This window comes from Zingiber officinale, chromosome 5B (assembly GCF_018446385.1).
Source record: "Zingiber officinale cultivar Zhangliang chromosome 5B, Zo_v1.1, whole genome shotgun sequence".
Taxonomy (NCBI): Eukaryota; Viridiplantae; Streptophyta; class Magnoliopsida; order Zingiberales; family Zingiberaceae; genus Zingiber; species Zingiber officinale.
In genome coordinates this window covers 88,224,542-88,244,030 of record NC_055995.1, presented here as the reverse complement: position 1 = coordinate 88,244,030, position 19,489 = coordinate 88,224,542, and the positions used below count along the sequence as shown (strand labels likewise).

The 19,489-nt window shown below is 38.3% G+C and overlaps 3 protein-coding genes across 4 annotated transcripts; all 3 read left to right on the top strand.

The window, feature by feature from the left end:
* Positions 1–3,268: 3,268 nt before the first annotated feature.
* LOC121986816 (protein FAR1-RELATED SEQUENCE 5-like) lies at positions 3,269–3,919 on the top strand. The gene has a single exon (XM_042540754.1). The coding sequence runs from the start codon at positions 3,269–3,271 to the stop codon at positions 3,917–3,919; it is 651 nt and encodes a 216-aa protein (XP_042396688.1).
* A 2,964-nt stretch (positions 3,920–6,883) lies between these two features.
* Positions 6,884–11,558, top strand: LOC121984866 (WD-40 repeat-containing protein MSI1-like). The gene is made up of 6 exons (XM_042538019.1): positions 6,884–7,383; positions 7,891–8,217; positions 8,878–9,027; positions 9,826–9,950; positions 10,035–10,130; positions 11,152–11,558. Exons 1-6 carry the CDS (start codon positions 7,039–7,041, stop codon positions 11,375–11,377), a joined length of 1,269 nt encoding a protein of 422 aa, XP_042393953.1. The 5' UTR covers positions 6,884–7,038; the 3' UTR covers positions 11,378–11,558.
* A 1,070-nt stretch (positions 11,559–12,628) lies between these two features.
* LOC121984865 (LRR receptor-like serine/threonine-protein kinase GHR1) lies at positions 12,629–17,286 on the top strand. Of its 2 annotated transcripts, XM_042538017.1 has the most exons (5): positions 12,629–13,097; positions 13,222–14,686; positions 14,802–16,005; positions 16,069–16,334; positions 16,460–17,286. In XM_042538017.1, the coding sequence occupies exons 2-5, from the start codon at positions 13,624–13,626 to the stop codon at positions 17,041–17,043; spliced, it is 3,117 nt and encodes a 1,038-aa protein (XP_042393951.1). In that variant the 5' UTR covers positions 12,629–13,097; positions 13,222–13,623; the 3' UTR covers positions 17,044–17,286. The 2 variants fall into 2 exon arrangements, with proteins under 2 accessions (XP_042393951.1, XP_042393950.1); XM_042538016.1 differs by having other exon boundaries at positions 12,632–13,097; positions 14,802–16,334.
* The last annotated feature ends 2,203 nt before the right edge of the window (positions 17,287–19,489 follow it).

The following is a 19,489-nucleotide window of genomic DNA, read 5'->3' as shown; positions in this document are numbered from 1 at the left end:
TATGAGCGTGTTAGTCTCCCTATGTTTAAGATATCGAATGTCCACTAATTAAGTGAGTTACTGACAACTCATTTAATCAATATCTAAGTCCAAGAGTAGTACCACTCAACCTTATCATCATGTCGGACTAAGTCCACCTGCAGGGTTTAACATGACAATCCTTATGAGCTCCTCTTGGGGACATTATCAACCTAGTATCTCTAGGACACAGTTTCCTTTTATAATCAACAACACACACTACAAGTGATATCATTTCCCAACTTATCGGGCTTATTGATTCATCGAACTAAATCTCACCCATTGATAAATTAAAGAAATAAATATCAAATATATATGTTTGTTATTATATTAGGATTAAGAGCACACACTTCCATAATAACTGAGGTTTTTGTTTCTTTATAAAGTCAGTATAAAAGAAACAACCTCAAATGGTCCTACTCAATACACTCTAAGTGTACTAGTGTAATTATACAGTCAAGATAAACTAATACCTAATTACACTACGACCTTCTAATGATTTGTTCCTTTCCATTTTGGTCGTGAGCTACTGTTTATAATTTATAAGGTACTGATAACATTATCTTCTGCATGTGACACCACATGCTATGTTATCTATAATATAAATTAATTGAACAACTACAAACAAATGTAGATAATTTGACCAAATGTGATTCTTTATTCAAAACAAATGTTTACAAAAGCTTAGGCTTTCAGTATACACTCCAACATATTATTCTCATTTTGTGTCGTAAGTGTATCGTAGAAGTATGAACTGATATATGCAAGTGGACTAATGCATATTTGAACAAGCATGCGACCTTAGAAACTGACGTCCACGCTGGAGCAGCTACGTTGTGGCAGACAGAAACACCATTGTAGGAACTTAATTACCCTTCCAATATTAACACCTCCGGGAGGAGTCGGTGATAATAATTTTAACTTACGTTAAGGTGTAGTAGTTACTGGTCTGTAACTAAACCAACACAGACCACGTTCGTCTGTATATTTATTTGAGGTGTCAAGGTTTATAAAAATTTATTTCCAAACTATATTTCTAAGATGTTAATTGTACGAAGTAGTTTGTTCGACCGTTGGCTACTTCAAAGTGTAGCAGTTATTCGGCCGGAACTGCGACATAGTGTCACATCACCTCTTCACAAGCTACCAGAAGGTAGAAAGTGTAGCAACTATTAGGTCCACGTTATAGCAGCTACAACATTATAGCTGCTACACCAATGTAGCAACGGATGGGGCCGGAGAAATGTAAATATACTTAACGTGATGATATAGCAGTTACGGCTGACAAAAAACTTATAACTTATTGTTGTAGCAGTTACGGTTGTAACAAGTTACAAGTACTGCCAACTAGCTGATGTCATTACTCTGATTTATGTGAGGTATCTGGGAAAGGCGAAAAACATACTAATTATTTCCTTGTATATATTATGTAGTAGATGCTACAAAGAGAATCTGAATCGACAGTAACCAATACACGAGTTGCATCTCCATATAGGGGGTAGTTGCTACAATGTCTAGAAACTAATTCGAATTAAATGCTAAAGAAATCAGCAACTCACGATCGGTGCCTTCTCCAAAAATGTGTAGCAGCTAATCTATAGAAACTGCTACTGAGTGTATCAGCTAATCTATAGAAACTACTTCTCCCATCTTAAGTTCGACCGTCGGGACCGTCGCAGCTCCCCCCAACCTCACTGCGACATCTTGTCTCCGCCTTCGATTCTTCGACTTTTGTAAGTTATTTTGACTCTTCACTTTGGGAATAGGGTTACGATGGTAAGGGTTCAGATGGAATATTTTCGCCTTTTAGATTATCGTACTTATATCTTCGATCATATAACCATTTCCACAATCTAATATTTTAACATAATTAGTCATCATCATTGATTGTAATTCATACCTACAATCGGTCCTAAATATGTCATCCTCTAGCAATGACAGACACCTCTGAGGGTCCTCACCTATACAATCCCCAAGTGGGGGAAGATCGAAAACCACAGATTGGGATGGAATTTCCATCATTGGAGGAGGCCTTTGCGTTCTATAATCAATATGCACGTGAATCCGGCTTTAGTGCAAGATTAGGCAACAGTAAAAAGAATAAGCGGACAAATGAAGTTGGATGGAAACAATTTGTATGCTTTAAAGAAGGACATACAGATGAAAAACGGAAAAAAGTTGCTCAAGTTGACAGTGTAAAGGAAAGAGCACGTGGGGAAGTAAGGACTGGATGTAGGGCAAAACTATCACTTGCTAAAGAACAGACCGGGGCAAATTGGATTGTCACTAAATTCTTGGAAAGTCATAATCATCCACTCTCAACACCTTCGAAGGTGCATTTGCTCCGCTCACATCGCCATGTTTCTGAAGCCAAGAAAGTTTTGATGCAGCAGTTTGCAGGAGCAATATCCCAACTTGTCAACAAGTCCGATTATTGGAGATAGATTCCGGAGGCCCTGAGTTTCTAGGTTGCACGGAACGGGATATTAGAAACTTTGAGAGAGAGTTAAGGGATGAACAAAAGGGAATTGACGCTGAAACACTGATTGAGTTTTTTGCGATTGAGAAAGAGAAGAATTCCGCCTTTTTCTATGCTTATGAGATTGATTCAACAGAAAGATTCACTAGGTGTTTCTGGGCGGATCATGTATCAAGGAGGGCATACAACATCTTTGGTGATGCTGTTGTATTTGATACAACCTATAACACCAACAAATATCGGTTGATTTTCGCACCCTTCATAGGAGTTAATCATCATCATCAGAGCATCGTATTCGGTTGTGCCTTTTTAAGTGATGAGAAAATTGAGTCGTTTGTTTGGTTGCTTACAAAGTTCATTGAAGCAATGCCTAAAGGTCCACCAACTGTGATTATCACCGATTAAGATCCAGCGTTGACGAAGGCCATTGGCCAGGTTTTACCTCAAACAGTGCATCGATATTGTTTGTGGCACATACTCAATAAATTTCAAGATAAATTACCCCCCTTGACTTTTCGCAACTACTATCAAACGATAAAGGATGTAATTGTTAACTCCTCATCCCCAGCCGAATTTGATAAGACATGGGAAGAAGTTATCAGGTGTTCTGGATTGGAGAACAATGATTGGTTAACATTGATGTATGAAATAAGACAAAGGTGGGTCCCATTATTTTTTACCCATGTTTTTTCTGCTGGAATGTCAAGCAGTCAGCGATCTGAAAACTCTCATTCATTTTTCAAGAAGTATGTATCACATAAGAACTCATTGATGGATTTTATCACACGTTTTAATAGAGCATTGCGACACCAACGACACAATGAGTTAGTTGCCGACCATATTGATATGGTCGAGCAACCTAAGATTAAGACAAATTGGCCTATGGAATATCAAATGGTCAGGGTGTACACCAAAAAAAAATGGTTGGACTTTCAAAATGAAATGAGTGTGAGTCATGGTTATTATGTGCAACAAGAATCTATGGTTGGTGATTTAGTGGGTTACCATGTCATGAATTTTCAAAGTGGTTCATCTGCAAAGCCAAGGGTCCTCACACATGACAAACTTGCAGACTACATATCGTGTAGTTGTAGTAAATTTGAATTTGAGGGTATTCCATGTAGGCATATGTTAGCATTTTTCCGTATCAACCAAGTGTTTCTACTGCCTAATAAGTACATACTCAACCGATGGACAAGAAATGCCAAGGTGGGGGCAATCTATGACTTTGGTACGCAAACTTCCATCGACACTCCAGATGCGAAGTTGATGGCAAGGCACTCTAGGCTATCCTATAAAACTTCAATAGTTATTGATGTTGCATCTTTAACTGATGAGGGGACAAACATGTTGGATGATCAATTCGATTGTATATACAGTAAACTTCAAGAGCTTAACATTAGCAGTAAAAATGACAACTAAAGTCAAAGAAACCAAGGCATCGATGGGGGGCCCTCTATTGTTGACCTTCTTTAGTCAGGGCAAAGGGGTGTGGAAAACGATTGAAATCGTCAAAAGAGACAACAACCTCAAAAGCGAGGCTATGTCGTGGATGCGGTCACCGAGGTGTCTCACACGACAAGCGTAATTATCCTTTACTGCAGCAGAAGTATGCGCCCATTAGTTATTGCCTTAGATCATACACATTTAGCTGCGCATATCAATTTATATCATCCAAAAATAATATAGTAAATAACTATACGATTTCCAGATCAAATGCTATAGAGAAGGATAATACCAATGATGATGAATCGTATGAAGAAGATTTGACATCTATAGCTGGTATAATCATATATTTGTGTACCTATATGACTCAATCTGAACGCATATTTATCTTATAATTTTTGCACTAATCTTGTAGGGTCTAACACCTTGCCCTTTCCGTTCTGAGGATAGGTACTACCACTCTCTAGTCTCTAAGTTGAAGAGAGTAATACAGGCGATCCTAGAGGTATTGAACATTGTGCAAAATATATCTGAACATGCCCTCGAAATGTAAATGTTTTGACATTACTTTCTCAGGTAATTATATTAGTGAAATGTATGGGTGCTATAACGTGTTATCCTCGTACTAAGTAGCTACTACATTTTGTTGCGGCAACTACCATATATTACTCTATTTGTAAACACCGGATTAAGTTATTGTTGCACATATCACTGATCCATCATTTCCACATAACGCATATTAGCTGCTACACTATATGGCAATTAGTGAGGATTAGCTGATATATGATGTAGAATCTAATTCGGTCACGTGACGTGATCTGCTAAGGCCACACCGGTCACACGTATTAATACCAAATATATTTATACTCATTAAGAGCTGCTACACGAGGTAGCATGCTGCTACAACGTCTGACAGTTTTACTAGCGATAAGCACTACACACATACATCCAATAGATTATAATTTACTGAAACATGAAAGTTACTTACAAACTTTTTAAAGGTAAATAAAACAATAACAAAGAAATACAAATTTGGGTAAATGCAACAAGTTGTGGAAGCTACATGTATATGTAAATGCTACAATGTGTGGCAGTTATTAGTCATAGTAGCTGCTACAACGCTTTGCAAACCAAAGCAAAGCCGATGCAGCATCACATATCACTTTTTTCAGCGCCTTTAAGCAATATGATATACAACTACAAACAGGTGTAGCAAGTTATTAGTCTAGGAAGCTGCTACACCGTGTAGCAGCAAACCTAAACACATGGCCCTGCAGAAGCATAAAAAATTTTAAATCAAATGTATATACATGTTCCAATCATCCTATAGTAGGAAAGGCGTTGAAAGAGCGAAAAGTCATGCATCAAAAATAATTTTTCAATCAAGTTGATATACACAATATGAAAACTATGGCTAAAGAGTAGTGTTAATCTATGCTAGAAAATAGAGGGGCTAGAAATCCGACTAACCAAGTTAGCTGTTACAAGGTGTGGCAGATTCACACAGATTTAACTGCTACACGTTGTAGCAGCTTCGTCTCCATGAAGCTGCAACACCTTGTAGTTGCAAATCAAAGTCCACCGGATAGCAGGCAGTTGGTGCAGCCGACCTTTCACTTTCCCAGTAGGGGCCCAAGTGGTCAGCCGGACGACCTTCGACGAAGACGAGGGAGACGGAGGGAGCGAAGGAGAGAGAATTCCAATCAATCTGTAGCAGGAAAGGCGCTGAAGCAGTGAAAAATTTTTTAAAAAATAATTTTTGAATATGGTTGATATAGACAATATGAAAACTATGGGTACCGAATACGTTAATCTCTGCTAGAAAATGACAAGGTAGCTGCTACAAGGTGTGGCAGCTTCATGCACAGTTAACTGCTACACGTTGTAGCAGCTTCCTCCCCATGAAGCTGCTACACCTTGTAGCAGTAAAATGGAAGTCCACCGGAGAGCAGGCGGTTGTTGGAGCCGTCGACCATCCAGGTCGTAGCAAAAGTCCTTCCGACCTTCTACCACGACCAATCCAAGTCATATCCTACAAGCACGGTTTCATCAGTCGTATTAGTTGATGCAACGGTTAGAAATGGGAGTAAAGCCGCGGTGCATCTTTACCGATTTCACAAGGTAATAACGGTGTGGATTAAGAAATTAAATTGGAATGAGGTGGTAGGATCTCACAGTAGACCTGCGATTGAAGACGCCGGAGCAACTTTCCGGCCGGGAGCGCGAGGGACGAGTTTCGACGGAGGGATCGAGGGAAGGGGGGGAGCGGCGAGCCAGACCAAAAATATTGAACTTTCCGGGGAAGCGTTAGGTCGCTCGGAGGACGGACGCCGGAGGGGACCGGGAGCGAGGGAGAGAGAGCGGGGAGGGAGAGGGAGGGAGAGAGAGAGAGCAGCAAGGGAGATTTCACAGTAGACCTGCGATTGAAGACGCCGGAGCAACTTTTCGGCCGGGAGCGCGAGGGATGAGTTTCGACGGAGGGATCGAGGGAAGGGGGGGAGCGGCGAGCCAGACCAAAAATATTGAACTTTCCGGGGAAGCGTCAAGTCGCCCGGAGGACGGACGCCGGAGGGGACCGGGAGCGAGGGAGAGAGAGCGGGGAGGGAGAGAGAGAGAGCGGCGAGGAAGATTTTATTTTTGGTAATAAGCACCGTCGAAATTTTGAACAAAGACGAGAAAGGGAGAGAGTAATTTCCATGGATTATTTTATTTGTAGTGAAATCGAGCTGGCGATGCCACGTCTGCGCGTCGCTCACGATCGCGCACAAAGCGTCGCTCAGCATGGCATTTTTTTTTTTTTTCTCTCTATATATATATATATATATATATATATATATATTCCATGCTTTTAAACAATTCGACAGAGATTTGTTGCTATTGCAGAAACATCGCTTTTCTTTGCAAATTAACAAAACACCCCCTCGCCTTCTCTACAGACTATAATCTCACCTCTCGCAAATCCATCTCCCCTCTCTAAACCCTAATCTCCATTCTCATCGCCTTCAGTTTACGTCAAATACTCTGAGCAAGCGCAGATCCCCTTCGCGCCTTCAAGGAGGGGGAAGGAAGTGGAGGCGTAGGAGGAAGAAGGTGGAATGGCGAAGGACGAGGAGGAGTTTCGGGGTGAACTGGAGGAGCGTTTGATCAACGAGGAGTACAAGATATGGAAGAAGAACACGCCCTTCCTGTACGACCTAGTGATCACTCACGCCCTCGAGTGGCCCTCCCTCACAGTGCAGTGGTTCCCCGACCGCGACGAGCCCGCCGGGAAGGACTACTCCGTGCAGAAGATGATCCTCGGCACTCACACCTCCGACAACGAGCCCAACTACCTCATGCTTGCGCAGGTCCAGCTCCCGCTCGAGGACGCCGAGTACGATGCACGCCAGTACGATGACGAGCACGGCGAGATTGGAGGCTTTGGCAGCGCCGGAGGAAAGGTGCTTTTTTGGTCCAGATCCATGGATGCCGCTCTCTTTTAATAAGTTTGTTCTTATCGTTTGCCTTCTCGTGATTGTTAGGTTCTAAATTTTTGACGCATAATTGAATTTTGATGTTGTAATCGATGCCGTTATTAACAATACATTTGGGTTTTTTTTGGTCCATCTCTTTGTTTATTATATTTATTGGCGTTCAGGCCATCATCGTTCTTGCTCAGCGTTTATGTTATGTTGTTTTATGTTATGTTGTTCTTCTCTTTGTGCCTATTTTTGACGAAGTGGCTTTCAAGAATTAGCTTATATATACTTGATCATTCACTAGGTTCGAATGCTATGTAAAGTATGAAGAATTTTAGATTGATTTCCCAAGGCAATATAATTATTACATAATTTTTAGAATGGGATATCAGTGAGGCTGTCGTCTGGATGTGGTTTTTACTGCTACAATGCACGTTAATGTTTCTGATTCTACTCACGCCAAAATTTTGTTTCTGCTATTGCATCCAGGTGCAAATTGTTCAGCAAATAAATCATGATGGCGAGGTTAATCGAGCTCGCTATATGCCTCAGAATACCTTCATAATCGCAACGAAGACTGTTAGTGCTGAAGTTTATGTTTTTGACTACAGCAAACATCCATCGAAGCCTCCACTTGACGGTACATGCAATCCTGATTTGAGGTTGAGGGGTCACAATTCTGAAGGATATGGTTTATCCTGGAGCCAGTTTAAGCAAGGGCACCTATTGAGTGGTTCTGATGATGCTCAAATTTGTCTGTGGGACATTAATGCTGCTCCTAAAAATAAAACACTTGATGCTCTTCAGATTTTTAAGGTTATAGTTTCGGGTTTTCATAATTAGTTAAATTCTTATGGTTGCTTTTTTGTTTATGTTTCCTGTGCTTATCATCATTTTATTTTCTGATGGTTTTCACTTTAATTTATATGGTTTCTAAACCATAGTGTATAAAATTTCATCTTAAATCGGGCAGTGAGATTCAGTTTAAAAAGATTTTGCAGCACATTATCAAATATGGATGAGTTTAGAGGCATAACTATGAAATTTCATGGAACAAGTGAGCCTCCTTTCGTATATGTCTGCCTGAATAAGCAAACTTGTCTTTCTGCATTTCTTCCATTTATTTGTCTTTCATCTCTTCGCTTTGGGTGGGATTTGTGAGAACTAGGGCATTTTGCTTGAATGTTAGAGCCTTATAATGTTTATGTTGACTCTTCTAAGTTGGGATATATGCTTCTAACACCAGTTTGCTGAGCAATCTGAGGTACCATCTTCAAGATTTTCTCAACATTCTTGTTGCACTTAGCAACTACAAAACCTGAGTTTTCAATAAACCATCTGTTGAAACTTGAAGCTACCAAAGTTAGGCATTTTCATCGTTGTTTATTTTGTTCACTGCTGAGGGCTTGATCGATTACTTATCAGTGGGTGTTGATACAATGATACTTGAATGATTTGTTAATACTCTTACTTTAGGTGCACGATGGTGTCGTTGAGGATGTTGCATGGCATTTAAGGCACGAGTATTATTTTGGTTCTGTTGGGGATGATCATTATCTTCTACTTTGGGATCTTCGAACAACAAATAATAAGCCAGTCAAATCTGTTGTTGCTCATCAAGGTGAGGTGAGTATGTTGGGCCAAAAGGGTGATACTTATTTTCTTTTCATGAAATTTCTAATTTTTTAATTAGTTCTTGGCTGCAATCAGATCTTCTGTTATAGTCTGCCTGATGCTCCCAGTCTAGAGTCCATCTAGCATTTTCTCACACTGAAGATTACAAAGGGAAATTATCCTTTTTTTGTCTGTGTATATATATGATGAAACTTTTAACATCTAAATATGCTATAATAGTTTGTTACTTTTATGCTAATCAATGTTATGGAAATTAGATCTTGCTGTATGGTCTTTTATTTGAAAATAGTTTGTAGATACAAAAAAACAAAAGAAACTTCTAAATTACACTTGAGTTTGCATATGAACAAAATATTGATGATTTGGAAGGGATGGACAGGAAATAATTGAATATCCATCCTTATAATCTGCTTTTCATGCATTTTTGTTGTCCCTACACTCCGCTGCTATATTTTCCTATTTTTGTGTTTTTTTTCAAGAATATTTTAGGTTCAAGATATTTATTTCTCACTGATCTGTGATTGTAATTGGCTGATTGCTTGAGTATATGCTCAGTGTATTGACAGCTTAGATCAGGATACAGTTTAAGGAAGGAAGATCAGTTGACGTAGGCATGTAGATTTTGTTTTACTGAAAATATTCCATTATTTTTCTTATCTTGAGATAATATCTCGACTAGTAAAGTGATGAAGTCTTTTATTGACAACTGAGAAATGCATCAGTTGTTCCTTTTCAACTTTTGTCAAACTATTTAAACTTGCTAGATATGAGAACTGTTGCTCTTGGCAGGTAAACTGCTTAGCATTCAATCCTTTCAATGAGTGGATTGTCGCAACTGGATCTACTGATAAAACTGTCAAGTTATTTGATCTTCGTAAGCTTGAAACTGCTCTGCACACACTAGACTGCCACAAGTATGCCACATTTTTAGTGCACATTTATTTAGTATGTTATATGTGTGGACAATTGCAAAGTTCATGTTGTTGTATCATAACCAGAGAGGAGGTTTTCCAAGTTGGCTGGAGCCCAAAGAATGAGACTATTCTAGCATCTTGCTGTCTTGGTAGGCGGCTCATGGTGTGGGATCTAAGCAGGTATTTAAATGCTTTAACTACATACACAGAAATTATTAGATGCTTTTATCTGTTTGAAAATATTCTGTTACTTTCAATTGCTAATTTGCATTCTCTCTCACATGTTCCACGTCCATATATATTGAATAAAATTGGTATCAGTATTTGTCACAACCGTTTTAGATGAGAAAGGACCTACCTAGATGTGAGAACCGCCATTAATTTGTCTAGATAAACCCCAAAGATGCTCAAGGCGAAGTAGATAATATTGCACTCATGTAAACTTATAGAACTTCCTTATCAGTGGATATTTCATTATTTGAGATTGAATACCCATTAATTTGTCTGGACGACGCATTCTCTGCTGTATAAGACTCAATGTTCCCGTTAAGACTCAAAATCTAACTCAGCCTAGAATCACCCTTGAACAGCAATATGTGAGGTCCAACGGTCATCAAAATGTGAGATCTAGTGGTAGTTACACCATCACACAGAGTAACTTTTTTCGCCACCTCACCGTATGCAAGATTAGATATATCAATTGTCATGGTTCGCATAGATGAGACAATTGAGTCATTAACTTGTCTGGATGAACCATTGGCCTAGAAATGTTTAATATCCAGTTAATACTAACACTTCTAAATTTACAAAAGCTTCTTATCCTTATTTTGTAGCTATGTTTACTCTCTTGATGGCTCATGCACACTGCAATCCACGTCCTATGAAAAAGAACCTTTGACGAATTGCTTTTTGGTTAGTTCATAACTTTTTGAACAATGTTGTGAATCTTTGAAACATTCGTTGTCCTTAAAATCTTGCAAACTGCATGTTTGTGAATCAGTGGTTGAAAACTATCATTATAGTAACAGAATCCGTATGTATATTCTCTTAATTGTTCATGCATGACATAATCTATGTCTTGGGGGAAAAACTGATGATGAATGTGCTTGGTAGTTCCATGTTAGCTAACAACTTATCCACAATGTGGTCACAAAATGTACATTTAAATATCAGCGCTTGAAAGTTGTCAGTACTGTGACAGGATTGACGAGGAACAGACGCCAGAGGATGCTGCCGATGGCCCCCCAGAGTTGCTGTTCATTCATGGTGGCCACACAAGCAAGATCTCTGATTTCTCATGGAACTCCTGCGAAGATTGGATCGTTGCCAGCGTTGCAGAAGATAACATCCTCCAAATATGGCAGATGGCAGAGAACATTTACCACGACGAAGATTTGCTAGGGGAAGAGACTCCAAAATCTTCTTAACTACATAAACACCAATTATGTCCATAAGTTAAAAAAGAAGGAAAAAAAAAAGATTGGAGAAGCAAATCTATCTCATCTAATATCCTCCAAATGTGCTTGTATTGTTGGGTCTTTGTTGGTAAGCAGATATTTTTTTTGCTTTGGACAATCAATTCGATTTAAGTTGGTGTTACTTCATCTAAGTTAAACTGATTTGTTCATGCTCTTGGTTTCTTCTTCAAATCTCTCGTTTTTAAGTTCACTGCTTTATCATCCTAGACAAAGGTTTAATCTCTTATTTTAATGTTCACTTTAGCAAGCCACTCGATTTAATTGATTATGTTTTGCCAACAGAGACTTTGCCATAACTCTGACTCACTGTTTTGCAGGCGCATGCATTTACTGATTGAATGGCTGCTCCACGCCTCCTGCCACGTCCAGTGCCATGCTTCACAGCCGACGAGAATCCGATGCACAAATAAGCCTTCACTTCTACCGAAGAGAACCTTTTGAAAGCATCAAAATGATAAAATCCAGGCTTCTTAACTGACTCGGATCAAACGAAGGACAGGGGAATCTTTCTCAAACTTTGAGCTCCGTCCCTTCTCTTTGACCATGCATGTGTCCTTTGTTCTTATCTATTTCATTTATGAGTAAATCTTGCTGGCCAGAATTTGGCCAGTTAAAAATCCCTATCTCCCAATTAAAATGTATGCATGGACATGCATATAATTAATGTGACTATATGAAATTACTAAAATACCCATGCATATGCATGCATGCATATATTCTAGCTGGCCAGATTCTGACCGTTTAGCAATACCCTTCATTTATTGGCCAGCGAGAATATATTTTTAAGATCATTATCAAATAAAGTTATCTCTCTATATTAATAATTAATTACAATTTAAAGTTATATATATTATAATCCATTTTCTAGCGGGTGCAATTCTGCCAGTAAAATTTACTGTTCATTTATATCTCATTTATTCATCCAGATCCTTCAGCCCTGATTTATCTTAATTTACATTTTCTTGTAACTATTTTTTTTAATAAGTCAGATATTTGGGCATCTCCGATAATTAAAATTTGGGTAATACTAAATGACTAGAATTTAGCCACCCAGAATATATACATACATATGTATGTAAGGATATTTTAGTAATATCATATATACATATTAATTACATGTATATACATACATACATTATGATTAATAGATAAAAATTTCTAATTAACCAGATTTTGGCCAACAAAATTTACTCATAAAATTTTATACGATTTTTTTTTTGGGTATTGCTAAACGGCCAGAATCTGGCCAGCTAGAATATATGCATGCATGCATATGCATGGGTATTTTAGTAATTTCATATGACCACATTAATTATATGGATGTCCATACATGTATTTTAATTGAGAGATAGGAATTTCTAACTGGCCAGATTCTGACCAGCAAGATTTACTCTTATTTTTTTTTAGTCTTCATATGCCACCTCAATACCGTATACAAATAACAAATATGTGGTTTTCAGCGCACATGCCTCCGTTAATGACTCACGTGGATTTGATAAGTGCTTGGCGTCCGCGAGGCGCGTGTTTCCTTTTTGGCGGGTAATATTAATGTATACATCTCATGCCCTTAAAAAACAACAACAAAGAAAGTGCTCTGTTCCACTGCACGAAGAAGTCCCCAGACGAACAGAGGCAGGCACAGCGACGAGCTCTGGGCTCTCATTATAGGGTTAAGCTTCCTTCCTCGTTGCAACTTCCGTCCTTCGTTCTTCCCCTTCCGCTCTTGTTCTTCCATTATTTTTGGATTTTTATCCCAGTTGCTACTTTTTTTTTTGTTATTCTGGTGAGGATAGATGGCCCGCTTTATCGACATGATTGCTGCGGATTGGAGAAGCTTTTCTATGGATTTCGCCAACTCACGGTGGTGGAGCTGTTAGGGCTTTCAATGTGCCCCCCATTCCTTGTCGTAGTGGAAGAAAAGTCGGAGTTCTTCGTTTTTTTTTAGCTGCTAACGTCTTTGTTTCCCTCGAAAAGCTGCTATCTTTGCTGCTCGTGACTGGAATCTTTGCAAAGGTTGCCTTTGCTATGATCTAATCGCTCTCGGAGGAGCGTGCTTCTGTGTTGGATGGTAGATCTCACCTACTAGACCAAGTTGAGATAGCGCAGGTCAATTTGGGTGAAGCAGCAGCAAATAGGATTTTACAAGTTCTTTGGTTCTCCTTGTCTGTTTCAGTTTTGCCAGTGGTTGAAGATAAATGGATCTCCTCGTAAGAATTTCTGCACTGCTTTTCCTTTTCATTCCTTGCTTCGGGCAGCTTCCTTCACCGGATATACTGGCGCTTCTGGCGTTCAAGAAAGGTATAACACATGATCCCACAGGATTCGTCGTCGGATCCTGGAATGAGGAGTCCATCGACTTCAATGGCTGCCCAGCGTCCTGGAATGGTATTGTCTGTAATGGTGGGAATGTGGCGGGTGTTCTCCTTGATAACCATGGTATTTCTGGCTACGCTGATCTGTCTGTCTTTGCTAACCTCACCATGCTTTTGAAGCTCTCCATGGCAAATAATAACCTTTCTGGTAGCTTGCCTGAAAGCATCTCTGATCTGAAGAACTTGGAGTATCTTGACATTTCCAAGAATGCCTTCTCGGGGGAGTTACCTGCAGGTCTTGGGAAGCTTCACAGCTTGCAGAACTTATCCTTGGCTGGAAACGAATTCACAGGGTCTATGCCCGACACCATTGGCGGATTAACTTCTATCAAGTCTCTTGATTTGAGCCGCAATTCTCTATCCGGTCCTTTGCCTGATACTCTTACTGGTCTCAGTAACTTGGTTGCTTTGAATCTGTCCTACAATGTTTTTAGTAAAAACATTCCATCTGGGTGGGAACTGATTAACACTCTGGAGTCAGTTGATCTCAGCTGGAATCAGCTTGATGGTAGTGTCAATTGGAACTTTCTTATGCAATCTTCTAGTGTTATCCATGTTGATTTCAGTGGGAATCTGCTTACTTCGACCCCCAGGGAGTTGAAGTCTTTGTCAGATATCTCGGAAACTATCAAGTATTTACATCTCAGCAACAACAGATTGACTGGATCACTGATTGGAGTTGGGATTTCTACTTTTGGGAGCTTGAAGGTGTTGGATTTAAGTTCCAATCAGTTAAATGGTGAACTACCTGGGTTTAATTATGTATATGATCTCGAGATTCTGAGGTTGGGGAATAATGGATTTAGTGGTTTCCTACCTGGTGGACTTCTCAAAGGTGACTCTTTGGTTTTACGTGAATTGGATTTGAGTGCAAACAACCTAACAGGTCTGTCTATTTTATCTGTATAAGAACTATTTGCCTCACACTACTTGAGGATTTCCTTTTATTTTCTATGATATATTTCATTTGCTGACTAACAAATTGGTTTTGTGTATGGCAGGACATATAAATATGATCACCTCAACAAGTTTGCAAATCCTTAATCTTTCTTCTAATGCCCTTTTCGGTGAACTTCCAGTGGTGCAAGGAACCTGTTCAGTGCTTGATCTATCAAACAATCAGTTTACTGGCAATTTATCACTTGTTGCAAAGTGGGGAAATGACCTCAAGTATATTGATCTTAGCAGAAATCATCTGACAGGGCACATACCAGATATAACCTCGCAGTTTCTTCTACTTAGTTATCTTAACCTTTCTCATAATGCTTTGATAGATGATCTCCCTGCTGTTCTCATTCAGTACCCGAAACTTACTGTGTTAGATATCAGTTTCAATAAGCTTGGGGGACCTATTCTAAATGGCCTACTAAGCTCCTCCACATTGCAAGAGCTTCATCTTAAGAACAATATGTTCTATGGTAATATCACTTTGTCGTCATCTTTTTCCAACCAGTCCAATCTTCGTGTGCTTGATATATCAGCTAACCGATTTGATGGTAGTTTTCCTGAAAGCCTTGGGTCTTTGACTATGCTCCGAGTCCTAGATATTTCTACAAACAATTTTTCTGGTGTATTATCACCTGTTCTAGCAAAACTCTCCTCTCTCACTTCCCTTGATATCTCCCTTAACCATTTCTCTGGTTCTTTGCCATCGACACTGCCTGATACACTTGTATACTTCAATTGTTCGTACAATGACCTATCAGGAACAGTTTCAGAAAACCTTAGAAAGTTCTCAGAGTCTTCATTCCATCCAGGAAATTCCAGATTAGAGTTTCCAAGTGGTTCATCTGGATCTCGTAGCTCTTCATTGCTGAATCGTGATCACAGATCAGTCAAAACATTTGTCATTGCAGGGATTGTCACTGCTTGTGTAGTGGCTGCAGTTATTCTGATCCTCTTGGTTATCATCATGCGTTGTTTGAAAGCTTCCAGGGGATCTGGATCAGATAAGCTTTCTGACAAGAATCTCCATAACCGAAGTTTTCCACGAAGTAGAGAATCTGGTGGGTCACTTGTATCTGCTGAAGACCTTATTGCTCCTCAAAAAGATTCTTCGTCAGAGATACTCGATCCAGATGAGAAAATGGCTATGGTTGCTGGATTTTCACCATCGAGGAAAAGTCGCTTTTCGTGGTCACCAGATTCTGGCAACATGTACACTCAACAAAATCTCGGAAGACTGGATGTTCGTTCGCCAGACAGGTTGGTTGGTGATTTACATTTTCTGGATGAATCAATAATCCTAACTCCAGATGAATTATCTAGAGCACCCGCCGAATTGTTGGGAAGGAGTAGTCATGGAACTTCTTATAGAGCAACCCTGGACAATGGAGTTTACTTGACAGTGAAATGGCTTAGGGAAGGAGTGGCAAAACAGAAGAAGGAATTTGCCAAAGAGGCGAAGAAATTCGCAAACATCAGACATCCAAATGTGGCGTCATTGCGAGGGTACTACTGGGGGCCTACTCAGCATGAGAAACTTCTCTTGTCAGATTATGTCACACCGGGAAGCCTTGCGGGCTTTGTATATGGTATGTCTACTCCTGTTCATCTACTTCAGTTCTAGGCCTTATGGACTGTTAAAGAACCGCCCAATTAGCTTTTCAAAAATGTATATGGTTTTTGATGGTTTTGCTTGATGTTCTTTGTAATTCAGACCGGCCAGGACGGAAAGGCTCTCCGTTGACATGGGCTCAGCGCCTCAAAATTGCCGTCGACGTTGCACGCGGTCTGAACTATCTCCATTTTGACCGATCCACCCCTCACGGCAATCTCAAAGCCTCCAACATACTACTCGATGGTCTGGACCTCAATGCACGCGTTGCTGATTACTGCCTCCATCGCCTGATGACTCAATCAGGCACAGCTGAGCAAATTCTTGACGCAGGGGTGCTGGGCTACCGCGCGCCTGAGCTGGCTTTGTCCAAGAAGCCGTCCCCCTCCTTAAAGTCGGATGTCTATGCCTTTGGTGTGGTTCTCTTGGAATTATTGACGGGTAGGTGTGCAGCAGATGTGGTCTCCGGAGAGGAAGGAGCAGTGGACCTTGCCGTTTGGGTCAGGTCGCGGGTGGCAGAAGGTCAAGGATCCGACTGCTTTGATCCAACAATGAACGCAGAAATGGCAAATCCAGTCGCATCCAAGGGGATGAAAGAGATGCTCGGGGTTGCGATGAGGTGTATCCGGCCGCTCTCCGAGCGACCAGGTATCAAGTCTGTGTATGAGGATCTCTCATCCATATGAAGCTAGCAGTTTAATTTGCGCTTAAAACATAGATTTGGCTTTGGCAAATGCAATTTCAATAGATCTGCTTACAGTAGTCCATGTAGCTTCTTGTTGTTTAGAAAATAGCTCTGGAGTGGTGGCTACTAATTTAAAGCCATGCTTACTGGTGAAATTTTGTTGCTGATGATTCGGTGGCCATTGATTTGTCTTTGTACATCTCCCTCTATTTACCATATTGCTTATAGTTTATTTTGCCAAATAGTACTACGAAATATTGACGTAACAAAATTTTAAAAATAAAATAAAACAACAGACGTAGATAATTAAAAGATGGGCATTTTACTAAATTGTGCATATTTGGGATTTTTTATTTCATGTATTTAACTTTTATGAATCAAAATCACGCGGCGTATATTCGATATACTCAGGGTTTTTTTTCTCCTTTTAAAATTTTTGTTCTATTTATTTAAAAAATTAATGTTTTAATTTACAAATTATGACATGATATATTAAAGAGGTTTTTAGGAATAAGGATGACGATGAGTCAGATAAGGATGACGATGCAAATTATTTTAAAATTTTTGTTCTATTTATTTATAAGTCTATTAATTATTTTTGTGAATCTAAATTATTTAAAAATTTAATATTTTTAATAGGAGATGACGATGGATCAGATTTGATTGAATTTTATATTCTCTGTTTTTATATTCATCGGTATCCATACCTACTAAAAAATTAGATATAATTTATACTAATAATTTTTCTTGCGCTCGTAATATCAGTATGTTTTTTTTTTAATTTTTAAAAACTAATATTTTTTGTAAATATAAATCTTAAATAATTATTATACCCGATAATTATAATACTAGACTCCGTGAACACTTAATTTTTTTTATTTTTAATTTTTTCTTTTAACCGAACACTATAATTTAATTGGGAAGTTTAAACCTTAAAAATAAAATCTTAAAATTTTTTAATTTGAACATTATAATCTAATTAAAAATGAAAAAAATTTAGATGTACCCTTAGGATTTATACTTCTTAATTAGGTTATAGTGTTCAAGCTACAAAATTTTAAGATTTTACCTCTAGGGTTCAGACTTCCCAATTGGTTTATAATGTTTAGCTAAAAAAATGAAAAATGAAAAAAAAAATAGGCGTACCCCTAGGGTTCAGAGGTTTAAGCTTCCCAATTGGGTTATAGTATTCAAGTTAAATTTTTTTAAGATTTTATTTTTAGGGTTCAGACTTTCTAATTGGGTTATAATATTCAGTTAAAATAAAAATGAAAAATGAAAAAAATTTAAGTGTTTATGGAGTATAGTAATTTAATCAGGTATTTAGGTCGAATATTGAGTATTCATAATCCATTTTTTCCCTCTTTCATTTGGGTCAGACATCGAATTCTCTATTAGATTCAGATGAAGTTGTCATCCCTAATAGGAGGGTCTTAGAAATCTATTGGTGATATTAATATTATTATCTTAGATGAGCTTATGATAATTTTTATAAAGTTTTTATAAGTTTGACTAACAAATTTTAAATTATTTCAAATTCAAATCCATATGATTTAGAATGTATCTATGCCCTTATCCAGATTTGATAGTATAAATTGAAAACAATAAATTTTTAAATGGATATCATAAAAATTTAAAGAGAAACTTGTAAGAGTAAAAAATAAAAATAATTAATTAGGTAATACTGAACTTGGGATGACTGGTTCAGGTCTATCCTATGAAGGTTTCCCATTAATTGTCTGGATAAATAAAAAGTTTCCATGACGGACGGTCTAGAAGCCTAATAAGAATAGTGGAATCCAATAAGAGTAGTGGACGAAGAAGGGGTATAATGTGCTTGATTTTGATATTGTGAAAGTTTTACTACACCAACATAGTTCAGTAAAATATAGATTACTTCTTTTATTCAAAGAAACAATAGTTTTTTACCGAACCGTGTAGGTAAAGTATCGAAATTACCAAATCGTGTAGGGTAGTTTTAAAATGATCAAATCACGTACCCACTTTTTATTTTACCCCTAATTAATCGACTGATAAAAAAAAATCAACTGATCAATTTTCTGTTTAAAAATCAGTCGACTGATAATTTTTACCAATCGAATCAAATTTGTCTCTGTGCCTAAATGTTAAAATTATGATCAAATCATTCAACTGATTTATTTATTTTTTATCAAAATAGATTAATAGACCAAACGACCTCGGATTGATAGTTCCTATGTGTTTGACTAGTTCTCTTTATTATATTCATGCCCTCAAACATCAATATAACCTAGTATATTAAGAGCAATGATTTTTTGAACATAAATTAAAATTTTTAAATATATTCATGTTTAAAAAATCACTACTATTAATATATTGAGTCAAAATGATATTTGAGGGCATATATATAATCAGGAGAATTAGACGAACACAAATGAGCTAGTTTTATGTCAATTTGAGGTCGTTTG

Bases quoted from the DNA above. Each gene is read 5' to 3' on its own strand.
- LOC121984866 (XM_042538019.1), top strand. From the start codon at position 7,039: ATGGCGAAGGACGAGGAGGAGTTTCGGGGTGAACTGGAGGAGCGTTTG. The intron at 7,384-7,890 runs GTGCTTTTTTGG...TATTGCATCCAG, and splicing joins TTGGCAGCGCCGGAGGAAAG to GTGCAAATTGTTCAGCAAAT. The intron at 8,218-8,877 runs GTTATAGTTTCG...CTCTTACTTTAG, and splicing joins ATGCTCTTCAGATTTTTAAG to GTGCACGATGGTGTCGTTGA.
- LOC121984865 (XM_042538016.1), top strand. From the start codon at position 13,624: ATGGATCTCCTCGTAAGAATTTCTGCACTGCTTTTCCTTTTCATTCCT. The intron at 14,687-14,801 runs GTCTGTCTATTT...TGTGTATGGCAG, and splicing joins GAGTGCAAACAACCTAACAG to GACATATAAATATGATCACC. The intron at 16,335-16,459 runs GTATGTCTACTC...TTTGTAATTCAG, and splicing joins CCTTGCGGGCTTTGTATATG to ACCGGCCAGGACGGAAAGGC.
- LOC121986816 (XM_042540754.1), top strand. From the start codon at position 3,269: ATGGATTTTATCACACGTTTTAATAGAGCATTGCGACACCAACGACAC.